This window comes from Malurus melanocephalus, unplaced genomic scaffold, assembly GCF_030028575.1.
Source record: "Malurus melanocephalus ecotype Western Australia unplaced genomic scaffold, MMel_1.1 scaffold_567, whole genome shotgun sequence".
In the NCBI taxonomy this organism is placed as follows: domain Eukaryota; kingdom Metazoa; phylum Chordata; class Aves; order Passeriformes; family Maluridae; genus Malurus; species Malurus melanocephalus.
In genome coordinates, this window is record NW_026623799.1 from 156,277 (window position 1) to 168,957 (window position 12,681).

General features: G+C 53.2%; 2 protein-coding genes across 3 annotated transcripts in view; both read left to right on the forward strand.

Moving 5' to 3' along the window:
* Nucleotides 1-5: 5 nt before the first annotated feature.
* On the forward strand, nucleotides 6-8,550 carry SLC25A44 (solute carrier family 25 member 44). 2 transcript variants are annotated; one of them, XM_057382436.1, is made up of 5 exons: nucleotides 6-150; nucleotides 3,956-4,058; nucleotides 4,400-5,127; nucleotides 7,069-7,196; nucleotides 7,599-8,550. In XM_057382436.1, the coding sequence occupies exons 3-5, from the start codon at nucleotides 4,506-4,508 to the stop codon at nucleotides 7,788-7,790; spliced, it is 942 nt and encodes a 313-aa protein (XP_057238419.1). In that variant the 5' UTR covers nucleotides 6-150; nucleotides 3,956-4,058; nucleotides 4,400-4,505; the 3' UTR covers nucleotides 7,791-8,550. The 2 variants fall into 2 exon arrangements, with proteins under 2 accessions (XP_057238419.1, XP_057238420.1); XM_057382437.1 differs by lacking the exon at nucleotides 6-150 and adding an exon at nucleotides 2,815-2,956.
* Nucleotides 8,551-10,961: 2,411 nt separating this feature from the next.
* The window catches only part of PMF1 (polyamine modulated factor 1), a 4,488-nt gene continuing 2,768 nt past the window's right edge, over nucleotides 10,962-12,681 (forward strand). Inside the window, exons 1-3 of the mRNA XM_057382446.1 lie at nucleotides 10,962-11,182; nucleotides 11,341-11,446; nucleotides 12,129-12,229. Coding sequence (XP_057238429.1) covers nucleotides 10,977-11,182; nucleotides 11,341-11,446; nucleotides 12,129-12,229 — 413 coding nt within the window. The 5' untranslated portion in view covers nucleotides 10,962-10,976. The remainder of the gene's footprint in view (nucleotides 11,183-11,340; nucleotides 11,447-12,128; nucleotides 12,230-12,681) is intronic.

Genomic DNA, 12,681 nt, shown 5'->3' on the forward strand with positions numbered 1-12,681 from the left:
TTCCGGCGCGGCCTCTGCCCGTCCCCAAGATGGCGGCGGTGCCCGGGCGCTGACGCCGCCGGTCACTTCCGGCCGGGGGACGGCCATGGGCCGGGGGGGCCGAGCCGGGTCTGACCGGCGGTCAGCGGGAGTCCGTCCCGCCGGGGTGAGGTGAGCTGAGGGGGCAGCGGGATTGGGCGCTGCGGCGGGGCTGGGAGAGGCGCTGCTTGGGCCAGCGGGGCCTAACGGCGGCGCGGCGCGGGGCCGGTGCGGGCGGCGGCGGCGATTGAGCGGGGGCCATTGAGCGAAACCGGGGCGGGTGTGGAGATTGCGCGGGCGGATGAGGAGGGAGAAGGGTGGGGAAGGCGAGGTGGATGGTGAGGGGTGCGGGTAAAGCGGGCTGGGGGAGGGGGTTGGTGCGAGAGCCGCTTGGCCTTGAGGGACCCCGGGGGAAGGGGACGGAGAGTCCCGGGGCAGGCGGGGAAGGAACCGGAGCTGCCCCTCGGGTGCAGCGGGGGCAGCGCTTGAACGGCCCCCGGGAAGGCGGAGAAGCGGGCTGGAGGGTCCAAGAAGCCTTTTTCAGGGCAATGACCGGTGTCCCCTCAGGGGTGGACAGGGAAGTGGCCGGAGCCCCCCGGAGCTGCGGGGATAAAGCTGCCCGGGTGACAGCGGGGACAGCCCCGCCACACGGAGCCGCGGTGCTGGGGACGCGCCTGGCCCGGCAGTGACCTTGAGCGGGTCCCGGACCGAGCTGTGCCCCCCGTGCACGGCCACAGAGCACGGCCGAGCTTTTGTTGACCAGGAATCAGAGTTGGGGGTTTTGCTCGGCGGGTTGGAGAGTGGAGGGGGTTCTCGGGGGTGCTGGGGAGAAAAGTGCTGGCATCAGAGTGCCTCTGCCACATCGGTGACACAGTGACAGCTGCTGCGAGGAGCTAAGGGTTGTCAGCGGGGTTGCAGTGACAGCCAGGACCCCCTCGAGGGTTTGTATCCTCTCCCACCATGGGGTAGATTGAAGGAGTGAGCCGTGTATTACCTTAGCTCGGTGGGTTGGGTATGGTGCTAACAACGCCAAGGTCGAGGTTTGATTCCCAAATGGGCCTTTCACTCAAGAATTGGACTCGATGGCCCCTCTGGGACCCATCCARCTCAGGCTATTCTGTGATTCTCTGCCCGAGGAGATGCCAGGCAGCCTCTGGATGGTTCCCAGGAGGGTGCTGAGGCATTAGCATGCTGGGCAGGACACATCCCYGGCTGGGGGACACAAAGGCCCTGTCTGTGTTTGCCAGGGCATCATCTTTAGCTCCAGCTGCAGCAAAGACAGTTTGRGGAGCAGATTGACAGGGTGGGATTAAAAGGACACAATTTGGAGGGGTTTGTACTGAATTGAGTTCTGTGTRTAGGAGACTGAGGTTGTGCCCAGCTGAGAGAGAAGGAGTGGGGGCACCTTGCTTGGTACCCCTGCTTGGATTTCTGGGCAGAAGTTCAAGAAATGCTGTTTTGTACATGGTGGGAAGGRACCACTGAGGGATGGTTTTGGCACTGGAAGCTGCTCCAGAATTTAAGGAAGCATGAGCTAAAGGAAAAACTGGTGATCTTGTACCTTGTTTTGGAGGGCAGTTCAAATGAGGAGATGTGTGACTTTTTTATCAGTCTCCCCAAAATTACGGGGAAAGATTACAAAAGAGTTGATGTGACAGGATCCCTGCCCTGAGCAAGGCCTTGGTCTACATTTCTGAAAGAGTAAATGCTCTGAGCAAAACTCTCATGYTGGCAAAGGAAGAATTGTATGATGATGCTTGATCATCCCTGAAGCTGCCAGGATGCCTTCCTTCTTCCACACAGGAGAGACTTCGAGTGCTTCAGAGCCCTGGGCTTAAAGTGACTTTGTCTTTCTAATTCAGATCCCAAATGAGAGGAGTTATTGGTAAGAGTCCAGAGAAAGTGCAGCTATTTCCTCGAGAGGTTGTGGCTGAAATTCTAAACCCAAAGAGCACATAAATAAAGGTCAAGGATATATCATTATTATTATTGTTATKGTTATTATTTCATTTTCCTTATTGCAGTAATGAGGATGTTTTTTTTTTGCAGTCAGCCCATCCCTTTCCTGTGGGGAGYTCAATTCTGTCTCTGGGTGGCAGAGGAATTTGGAGTATGGACTAAACACTCAGGCTTCACCAGGGAATCATATTGGCTAGACTATTTTTTTTTTTAATATAAAACATTAAACTACTGGGACTCCTAACAAGAACCAAATCATGTTTTCATAGGGGTTGTTTGCAGATAATTTCTGTGYGAGGAAGCTTTGTGTGTCAGATGATGCCAGTATTAATGAACACAGTAAAGCTGTAATTGTAATTAAAGCAATCCAGGCTTTGTTTAGCCAGGCTGTGGTGTTTGTTGTGCCTTATCTGGCAAGGCAATTGCCTAGGAGGGTGAAGTGTAGCTCTCCTTGCACTGRTAAAAATGTTGGATCCAGGTGCCCTTGGATGTTTTTAATTCCCCTGTGCATCTGCAGGAGCTGTGGTAGTCTGTAATGCTGTTTGCTGCTSTTCAGTAAATATTTTTTTGGCCAACAGGCAATGAAATGGTCAGTTCATGGAACACCCACCCTGATCWGCCATAATTTCATAACTGTAATTTCTTCTCTGTGCCAGAAGTAAACAGCTCCCAGTTGTTTTGTTACTGTGTTTCTAACAGAATGGCTCTGGTCTGTGTGAACTCTTCATGAATTCCCAAGTGTGGAGACATTTCCCCAAGAATCACAGRCTGGTTTGGGTTGGAAGAACMTTRAAGCCCARSCYATCCCACCCCCCTGCCATGGGCAGGGGMACTTTCCACAAGACAGGAGTGCTCCAAGCCGTGTCCAGCCTGGCCTCAGACACCTCCAGAGCTGGGGCAGCCRCAGCTTCTCTGGCCAACCTGTGCCACTCTCACAKGGAACAATTTRTTCCCAGTATCTCATCTAATCCTGCTCTTGGTCAGTGTCTTGTCCTGTCCTGTTGCTCCAGGCCCTTGTCCCAAATCCCTCYCCYTTGGAGCTCCTTTAGGCAATGAAGTKGTGGTTTGGTGATGTAAAGCACCCCCAAATTGGTGTGTGGTGGTGACTGCCAGTCCCTTTGGGTTCTCCCTTGGGGAATCTGTTTTCAGATCCCCTTGTTCCTGTTCCTGCTTCTTGCTCTCACTCTGCTCTCCAGCTGTTCTACTCGTTCCTGGGCACCTCTTTCAGTACCCATTTGCCAGCCCATGGACTGTAAGTTATGATCCAGCTTCAGTCAAGCCTTTCCCAAAAGTTTATCCACCCAAACACCCCAAGGGTTTGTTTTTTTTTTTTTATTTTGATGAGGAAATAAAGTCCTTGCAGGCAGTGAAATGATCAGTGTTGCATTGGATGACTCTGAGCTGCCCTTCTCTTGTTGCATTGGATGACTCTGAGCTCAGCCCTGCATGGAGGTTCTCTTAGCCCAAGCTTGTTAATCATGCAGGAAGTTAATTTGCTAATTACAGCAGCTAGAGGAACCAGGAGCCTGGCTGTGGAGAAGCAGTTGATGCTTGGTGGGACATGGTGATAAGCTGCAGCAATTGGAGCTGGGGAAGGCTGAAGCAGCACCTCCCTCCTCATCCTCTCCATTCCTGGTGCTCTGAGCMCAGCCAGCAGTGGATGGGGTTATCAGACCAGGAGCAGCGATGGAGTGTTGGCAGCAGGGGTGACCTTTGCTCACTGTAGCTGACAAGCAGCTCAATAGAGAGATCCTGGGCTGTGATTTAACTATTTATTTTCAGGGTTTTGGTGATCAATGTGGAGACTCTACATGGCTGTTTTGTACTGGCCTTGTTCTGCCACTGTTGTCTCTTTTCACCTTCTCATCACCCTCCGGTTTTAGGAAGATCAGAATGCAAATGCCCAAAGAAATGTTTCTAATTCATGCAGGGAATCTAGGAACACAAACAGAGACTTGTCACTTTCTTCTTTGTGCAGATCCTGGAACTGAAAAGTGATACCTGGAAGCATCACAGACCTGGAATGACTGGGGAGAAGCTGCTTTGGTTGGCCATCCCTGATCTGGCGTGTCCATTAAAAGGTGTGTGTGCTGCTGGAGTGGTGCTCATCTGCTGGCTCTCAGCCTATTTCCCAAAGCATGGGAGCTTTGCTTTTCCACAGAGCAGTCTGGGCTGTGGTGAAAGCTGCACATGTGCCAGCTGCTGCTGGAAGTCAGAAAACAGCCACAGTGACACCAGAAGGTGCTACCATCAGCCACATGGTAGGGCATTGTCTCTGGAGGTTACAGTCCCTCTGCTTGGCCAGCACCATGCTGTGCAAGGAATCACTGTGCTTGAGGAGGGTCAGCAAAATTCTGAGGTGATGTGGGTGACCGTAGTGAGTGGGGGCTTTGTCCTCTACCCAAGGGGTCTCTCGTTTCAGGTGCCAGCACTTGCASTCTGCTTGGTCAAGGCTGGAGGGCTGGGCCTGGATCTGCTCTGCACCTTTGAGGGAGATCTGGACCTCTCCTGCCTGAGCCCAAGGAGCCATGGAGGACAAACGCAACATCCCCATCATCGAGTGGGAGCACCTGGACAAAAGGAAATTCTACGTGTTTGGGATTTGCATGACTATGATGATCCGGGTGAGCGTTTACCCCTTCACGCTCATCCGGACGCGGCTGCAGGTTCAGAAAGGCAAGAGCCTGTACAACGGGACTTTCGATGCCTTTGTGAAAATCCTGCGGACAGAAGGGGCAGCTGGGCTCTACCGTGGCTTTTTGGTCAACACCTTCACCCTCATCTCGGGACAGTGCTACGTSACCACATACGAGCTCACTCGGAAGTACGTGTCACGGTACAACAACAACAACGCTGTGAAATCTCTGGTGGCCGGCGGCTCGGCTTCTCTGGTGGCCCAGAGTATCACGGTGCCCATCGATGTCATCTCCCAGCATCTCATGATGCAGAGGAAGGGGGAAAGCATGGGCAGGTTCAAGGTGCAGAGCCAGGACGGCAAGAGGCTGCTGGTCTTTGGCCAAACCAAGGACATCATTGTGCAGATTTTCAAGGCTGACGGTTTTAGAGGCTTCTACAGGGGCTACGTGGCCTCGCTGCTCACCTATATTCCCAACAGTGCAGTCTGGTGGCCCTTCTACCACTTCTATGCTGGTAAGTGAAAGGAGGCTTGAAATGTATCATATCCCAGGAGATGCAGAAGCTGCTCGGATCGACTCTGACATGGTGCATGCAGCATTATTTGCTTTCTGTCTCAGGATGGGAGCAGAACCTCTTGTGAACTAAAGAGCTGTGTTTGGTTGTGTACGAATTCTGCAAATATTGGGTGGAAGTGTAACAGAGCAGCAGKGTTTCAATGATGAGGAGTCCAAGTGCTAGAGGACTTCAAATTGGATGGCTCTAGAGGGGCTTTATGCATCTGCTTTATCTTCCACTAATCCCAAATAATGCCTTGTCCATGGGAGTGAGGAAGGCTCTTCTGTTGAGGCACAGTTTTGGAGTCACCATGTAAATATAGTTCATCTTTCAGTTCATGTGGACTCAGAAGGACTTTGAGCCACAAATCTCATGGCAAAACCAAAAACAGAGACAAGGGCCAAATCTGCCCTGGGTTTCTGTCGGGTTTTGCTTCAGTTTTGGCAGCTTTAGAACTGGCACCAAGTCTTGTGATCAAAAACTACACATAGCAGAATGTTCTTTCTCAGTGGAGAATGTTCTGGCAGCAGAATGTTCTTGCTCAGTTCTGGTACTTCTTAGGGTGTTCCCAAAGACTAAAGGTATTGGTCCAAAGACTAAAGGTATTGGCCAGCTAAGATTTATTTCTACCTCTGATGATCCTTTAGATTTCTGCTTTACACATGGTTTTTTGGTGTTTGGTTACCTAATTCCTGCAAAAAAGTGGTGGTAATGAGCAGTTTGAGTTTCACTATACTGGGCCTAAAGTRTATCATGGAGGTCACCTGTTCTTCAAAATCCAGATGTCTCAAAGRTCCTGTTTGCTTTCCAGAGTTCTGATAACTATGGGGAGCATCAATTCTGCATCTGGTGTGCATTTAAATGGCATTTAAATTAAATGCATTTAAATGTCACCAAGTGACAGCTTGGTCCAGTCTGCACTTTGTGGGAGTGCTCCCATGAGTCTCCATGTCAACAGTTTTTAAGACCAAAACCCACTGTATTAATTATAAGGCTTTAATGTGAAAAGGGCTCAAAGGAGGGCATGTAAGAGCAAGGCAGACYAGAGCTCTCCACTTCCAGGTGTTTGTTCTCTGTGTCTTCTCAGTGGAAATCAAGCTGATGGGAAACATAAGCCCCAGCTGTCAGTGAATYTCTGCTTTGGCTGAATTTCTGAGTCCCCTGTCCCTGGACAGAGCAGCAGCAGGGGTCACTGAACCCTCCTTGGGTTCAAAGGACACTGCTGGCCCTGATTCCAGTTGATGTTCGAGGTCATGAACAGAGCTGCTTCCTTCCCTCCTGCCAGATACGCTTCCTTGTCATCCAAAAAAAAAAAAATGAGGCTTTTGAACAGTCTTCTGTTCAACTTCAATCAATACAAGTGCAGGAGATTCAAATCCTGTTGGCCAGGCAGCAGGAGCAGGGTGAGGAAATCTGGGATGAGCACTACGTGGTGCTTTTCTCCTTAGGGATCCACAGTGGGGTATCAGCAGTGGGACAGTGTGCCCAGTAGTGACAGCTTTCTGTGTAAATCTCTGCAGGCACCTTCCAATAAGGCCTTATCTTAAGGCTTCCCCCACCTTCTGAAGAGGCTGGGCGTTTCTGTGCCCTGTTTTGGGGACATGGAAGCTCMTTCTGTCCAGTTTGCCTCACAGGCCTGGGAGCTGGTGTGGCAGCTGATGGGAGGCTGTGGGATGAAGCACAGGGAGTGTCCTGGAGCCACTGGGATGATGAGTCCTGCTCCCTGTGCCCTGTCAGCTTTCTGGTTGGTGTAGGAAGCATCACTTGGAGATTCTGTGGGAGGAGGTGGCRGGTTGTAAATCAGGGATTCTGCCCAAATCATTTGGATTTAGGGGGTGGAGTTAAGGAACTGATAAGCAGCCACTGAAAGTCTGAAACTTTCCTCTCTCCCAATCCCAGAACAGCTTTCGAGTTTGACTCCTAAAGACTGTCCCCACCTCCTTCTGCAAGCAATATCTGGGCCACTTGCAGCTGCAACAGCTTCCACACTCACCAACCCCATGGATGTGGTGAGGGCTCGGGTCCAGGTAAGAGCTCAGCCTGCTTGGCACAGCATGGGGAGGGGTTCAGCTCTCTGATCTCTGTGGTTTTAGGTGAGCTGCTTCCCTGCTCTCCCTGGGCCTTTCATCCTGGCTATTAACTGCTTAATTAGCCCTCAGCATTAGCTGGAGSAGCCTAGGGAGCAAAGCTGGAGGTGCTGGCTTGGCCTGCTCAGACGGGCTTTCTCTTTGGAAAGGGACAGATGCTTCCTCTTTATGGTTTTTATGGACTTTATGGTTTTTTGCTCCCCTCTTCAGGGAGTTCTGGAGACCAGATCAAGGTTGTTGGGYTGGCTGATCTGTCATCTCCAGTCTTCAGTTGCAGCAGAGCCCCAGAGCTGCTCAGGTTGGAATATGGCAGCTCTGTCAATGTTTGTTCTGTTGTTGCAGGTGGAAGGCAAGAGCTCCATCATCCTCACCTTCAAACAGCTCATTGCAGAGGAAGGTCCATGGGGGCTGACTAAAGGCCTCTCTGCCCGCATCATTTCAGCAACTCCTTCCACCATTGTCATCGTGGTGGGGTACGAAACGCTGAAGAAGCTGAGCCTGCGCCCAGAGCTGGTGGACTCGAGGCACTGGTAGMGGCAGCTGGTGGAAAAAAACCTTCCTGTGAACCCTCTGAATCTGGACTGTTGCCTTGGAGAGCCCAGGAGGTGACACAGCTGCTGTGCCTTTGTCTCTGGCTGGTTTTGCAGCACAAGGCAGATGCAAAAGCAACTGCACTTCACCTCTTTAGATTTGAGTGTCATACAAAGCTCTGCTGCTGGTTTTGCTTCAGTCGTGACCTTCGGCAGTGCTGTTTGTCTGGGACAGTCCATTCCAGGTGTGTGAACGCATCCTGGCAAATTATTAATTCCTTTTTTTTTTTAATTAAAGACTCACTGGCTTAATCAAAAAGCCAGATTATTCTCTTTAAATTATTTTCATCTTTGCCAAACTTCCAAGGAGAGGATTCTCACGGCCTGCAGCAGGACCCTCTGGTGGGATGTCTCTAGTGGCAAGTTGGGCTGTGGGAAGCTGGAAGCAGAAAATAGACAAGTGAATTTCTCCAATGACGTGAATTTATTTCTAGAAGATGTGAGACAAGAGTAACCTGGAACCACTTCAGACCTGATTTCCTGCACTTTGAATAGATCTACATACTTGTTTTGTATGTTCTTGGAAAATGTTCCCTGTCTCTCATCCTTCAAACAGCAGGCTGGCTGACAGCAAGTCAAGAGCTGAGCTGGCTGTTTGGAATTAGCTGATGGCGGTTTTGACACCTAACCTGTGTTTTTAATCTGTTGTAATTTAATTTCTTTTTTATTTTAGGGAAGCTGCTTCTGATTTCTGGGGAACTGAATGGTTGTCCTGTGGCCTTTGTTCAGTGTGTCAATCCTGCATGTTCAGGGTGGCTGTGGCCACTTCCCACCTTTAGTTAGTTTAAGCCCAGAAATGCAGTTTGGAAGTGTCCAATTGTGGTGCTGCCAGCAGCTGGGTGAAAACTGAATGGGGTTTGAGCTATAACTGGATGCGAGGTGCGGAAGGAAAAACCTTGTGCTGGCTTTTGATCCAGGTCAAACCTGACTGGCATGTTCATATTGAATAAGAAGTGATGGTTCATTAATACTTCATGAATTTAAATACTGCTCATCCTGTTTGGGARGGGCAAGGATGATGTTTTGCACACTTGCTGGATCAGAATCCTGAGCTATGGTCTGTGTATTTTACCAGGTGAAAACTTCAGGGGGATGAAACCAGAGGCTGCTTTTTGGGGAGGAAAGGGATTGTTTGACTGTAYTCTGCTGCTCGTGGTGGTTGAGATTTGCCTGTCATGCTGCCAGCCCACACGTGGTGCTCATCCTGGTTAGCCGTGTCTGGTGAGGTTTGGGATKCATCTCCAGACCACAGAGTGCACCAGCTCCATTCCTCTGCTGCCATAACCAGGAATTTTGGTCGAGTGTTGATCCTGCTGACCTGTGGCTGTTGCTGGGCTCATCTCAGCTGTCTCTTTCCCTGGGGACTCACCGAGTGTGGTTCTGCCCTTCATCCCAGCATTACAATTCTGCCCAGCGGGGACTGGGTGTGCCACCAYGTCTGCTGAAGGTGGAGAGTGCTGAAGGTGCTGCTGAGATGGGAGAGGCATCTTTGCTAAGGGCAGAGYTTGGTTCTAAGGTGCAGTGCTGTGATGGGGCTGCCAGTGAGTCATCAAAGCCCTCTTCATCCCGTTTTTGTTTCCTGCAGTGCTCACAAGGGCAGCAGATGCCAGAGCCACTGGAGGAGCTGTTGGAGCAGCTCTTCTGCACCTGCTCTGGGCTCCTGTTTGTTGTCTAAAAATTGACACCAGTCGGTTCTTGCAGCAATAGCAGATTCTGCTCTCAAACGTGCGCTCCAAATCGCAAGGCAGCAGTAACACCAATATTAACAGGAATAATAACAATCAAACTCTGCCGAGTGCAGCGGGGCCAATCCCAGTGTGCAGCATGGAGGGGCGGCAGCACCAGCGTGGGGAGACACTGTCAAACCTAATGTTCCTCTCGTACCAGCAACGTTCTTGACAACTAATAAATTTCAGAGACCTGCAGTTTGGTGCCTGCMTTTAAAGCACATGAGTGTCCATGCCAGGGGAGGCTGATGCATTTTGTCGCGTCACAGAAAGGGTTTCACCTTTGGACTAGGACTAGGAGTGACAGTGGCTGCTCAGTGGCTAAATGAGCCAGGAAAAATGGGCTGGARCACGTGGAATGCCTGGAATCAGGCCTTGAGGACGCGGGCTGGGTCCTGGTTGGCTGTGACGTGGGTAATRTCGTTTATTTTCTTTATCCGAGTTGAACTTGGCTGCTTCTTCAGGCTTGATCGTTTGATTTCTTCAGGCTTGAATTCTTCAGGTTTGATCGTTTGATTTCACTAACCGACCCAGAACCTCGGTCGCTGCGGGGCGGAGCGGGCCTTCCCACGGCGGCTGCGGCGACAGGGACGATCTGTCACGCCGCGTCGCTTCAGGGCCGGGCGCCGCCCTGCTCCGGGAGGCGGCAGCTTCTTATCGCGGCGGCTTTTGTCGCGTTTTGGGTTCCAACCGGGAGCGGCCRGGCCTGGCTGGGGACCGCGCCCGCGGCTGCACACGGAGCTCCACCCGCGGCGGCACACAGAGCTCCACCCGCGGTGGCGCGGAGCTCCGCCCGCAGCGGCACGGGTCTCCACCCGCGGCTGCACGGAGCTCCGCCCGTGGCTGCACACAGAGCTCCGCCCACGACTGCACACGGAGCTCCACCCGCGGCGGCACGGAGCTCCACCCACGGCTGCGCGGAGCCCCGCCCGCGGCTGCACGGAGCCCCGCCCGCGGCTGCACACGGAGCTCCACCCGCGGCTGCACGGAGCTCCGCTCACGGCTGCACGGAGCCTCGCCCACAGCAGCACGGAGCCCGGCCCGCGGCTGCGCGGAGGTCCGCTCGCGGCTGCACGGAGCTCCGCCCGCGGCTGCACACGGAGCTCCACCCACGGCTGCACGGAGCTCCGCCCACGGCTTCACGGAGCTCCGCCCACAGCGGCGCGGAGCTCCGCCCGCGGCTGCACGGAGTCCCGCCCGCAGCTGCACACGGAGCTCCACCCGCGGCTGCACGGAGCCTCGCCCACAGCAGCACGGAGCCAGGCCCGCGGCTGCGCGGAGCTCCACCCACGGCTGCCTGGAGCTCCACCTGCGGCTGCACGGAGCCCCGCCCACGGCTCCTCACGGGCTCGCTCTCTTCCCGCGCTTGCAGTCGGCGGGGGCGGGGCCTGACGGCTCGACCAATGGCAGCGGCGCCCGCCCTGGCGGCAGCCAATGGGCAGCGGCGGCTGTGGGCGGGTCCGGCCATGGCGGCGGCGGGCGGTGAGGGCGGCGCGGAGGTGGCGGAGGATGGCGGTGCCGGCCCGGCCCTGTCGGCAGCCCCGGGTCGCTCGCAGGTGTTCAGCACCGTGGTGGACACATTCCTGGAGAAGCTGGTGGCCGCCGGGAGGTGAGGCGGAGGCAGGGTCGGGTAGGGCAGGGCGGGGAGGGAGCACTGGGCCCACCCGGATCCCCTGCAATGGCCCTGGCCCTGACCCYGACCCCATCTCTAACCTTTCACCCCACCGTAACCCTAATCTTGATCCTGCCTTCTTTGCGGTCTTGCAGCTACCAGAGATTTGTCAACTGCTACCGCTGCTTCTACAAGCTGCAGCCCCAGCTGACTCGGAGCATTTACGATCAGTTCATCTCCCAGCTACAGGCATCCATCAAGGTGAATGAGGGCGCGACCCGGGTGCTTGGGGGGCTGCAGAAGGCCTTGGAGCTTCCAGAGAGGCTGTGAAAAAGTGCTGAACAGGTTGATTTTTTAAGGGCAGTAAATACATTACCTAAATGAGAAAAGCAGGAAAATGAGACAGCTCTCCAGACCTCTCTGTATTCCGCAGAAAGAGCTGTAGAACCATTCCGGTTGGAAAACACCTTTAGGAAAACACCACCGAGTCCAAGCATTTCCCCAGCACAGTCAAAGCCACCACTAAACCATGTCCCCAAGTGTCCCCCAACATTCAAACATCACATGGTGATCCCCAGCTTGTAGGCTCTTCATCCAGGACAAAGCTGGGAGGATTTTGGACAAAGAGCTGGAGTGTCAGGGCAAGGAGAATTGAAGTTCTTCCCCATAAGGGTGGGGAGGCCCTGGCACAGGTTGCCCAGAGAAGCTGTGGCTGCCCCATCCTTGAAGTGTCCAAGGCCAGGGTTGACACAGCCAGGAGCAACCTGGGATAGTGGAAGGTGTCCCTGCCCATGGAAGAGGGTAAAACAAGATGAGTGTTAAGGGCTCTTCCAACCCAAACAATTCCCTGATTCCATGACCAGCAAGAGCTCACAAACAGTGTGGTGCCCGTGTTTGTTCACTTTGAGTCCTTCTGAATTCCTGTTTTGTCCATCCTTCACAGGAGGAGATCCAGGAGGTGAAAAATGAGGGTAATCTTGAGACACTCTTTAGTTCACTGGATAAGATTGTGGAGGAGGCCAAGGACCGAGAAGAGCCAGCGTGGTATGGATGGCCAGGGAAGGGGTGGAAGCTGTGTTCCTACAAGGGTGACATTTGGGTGTCCTGTTGGGCTCATGCTGCAAGGGAGGGTCTGAAAGCTGCTATATCTTTACAGCAATGTCACTGAGCCTAGAACACACAAAAATTAGTTAAATCTTATCATCTCTGTGCTCAGCATCCATTTCCATTTGCTTCCTTAGTGCAGGGAGGTGAGTGCCATTGAGAAGGAGGGAGAAGCCAATTCTGATCAATCCAATGGTGATGGGATGTTTTGGGCACGATTGTCCACCAGCAGAGCTCCCCTGGGTGCTCTTTGTGCCCTTGGTGTCTCAGCAGACACTGGCAGGTGCCATTTGGCCATGCAGGAACAGACTGGAAATTGTAACCACAAACACCAAACAAGATTGGGGATTGTAACCAGAAACACCAAACTGTGTTTCTGTGCTGAGGGGGTG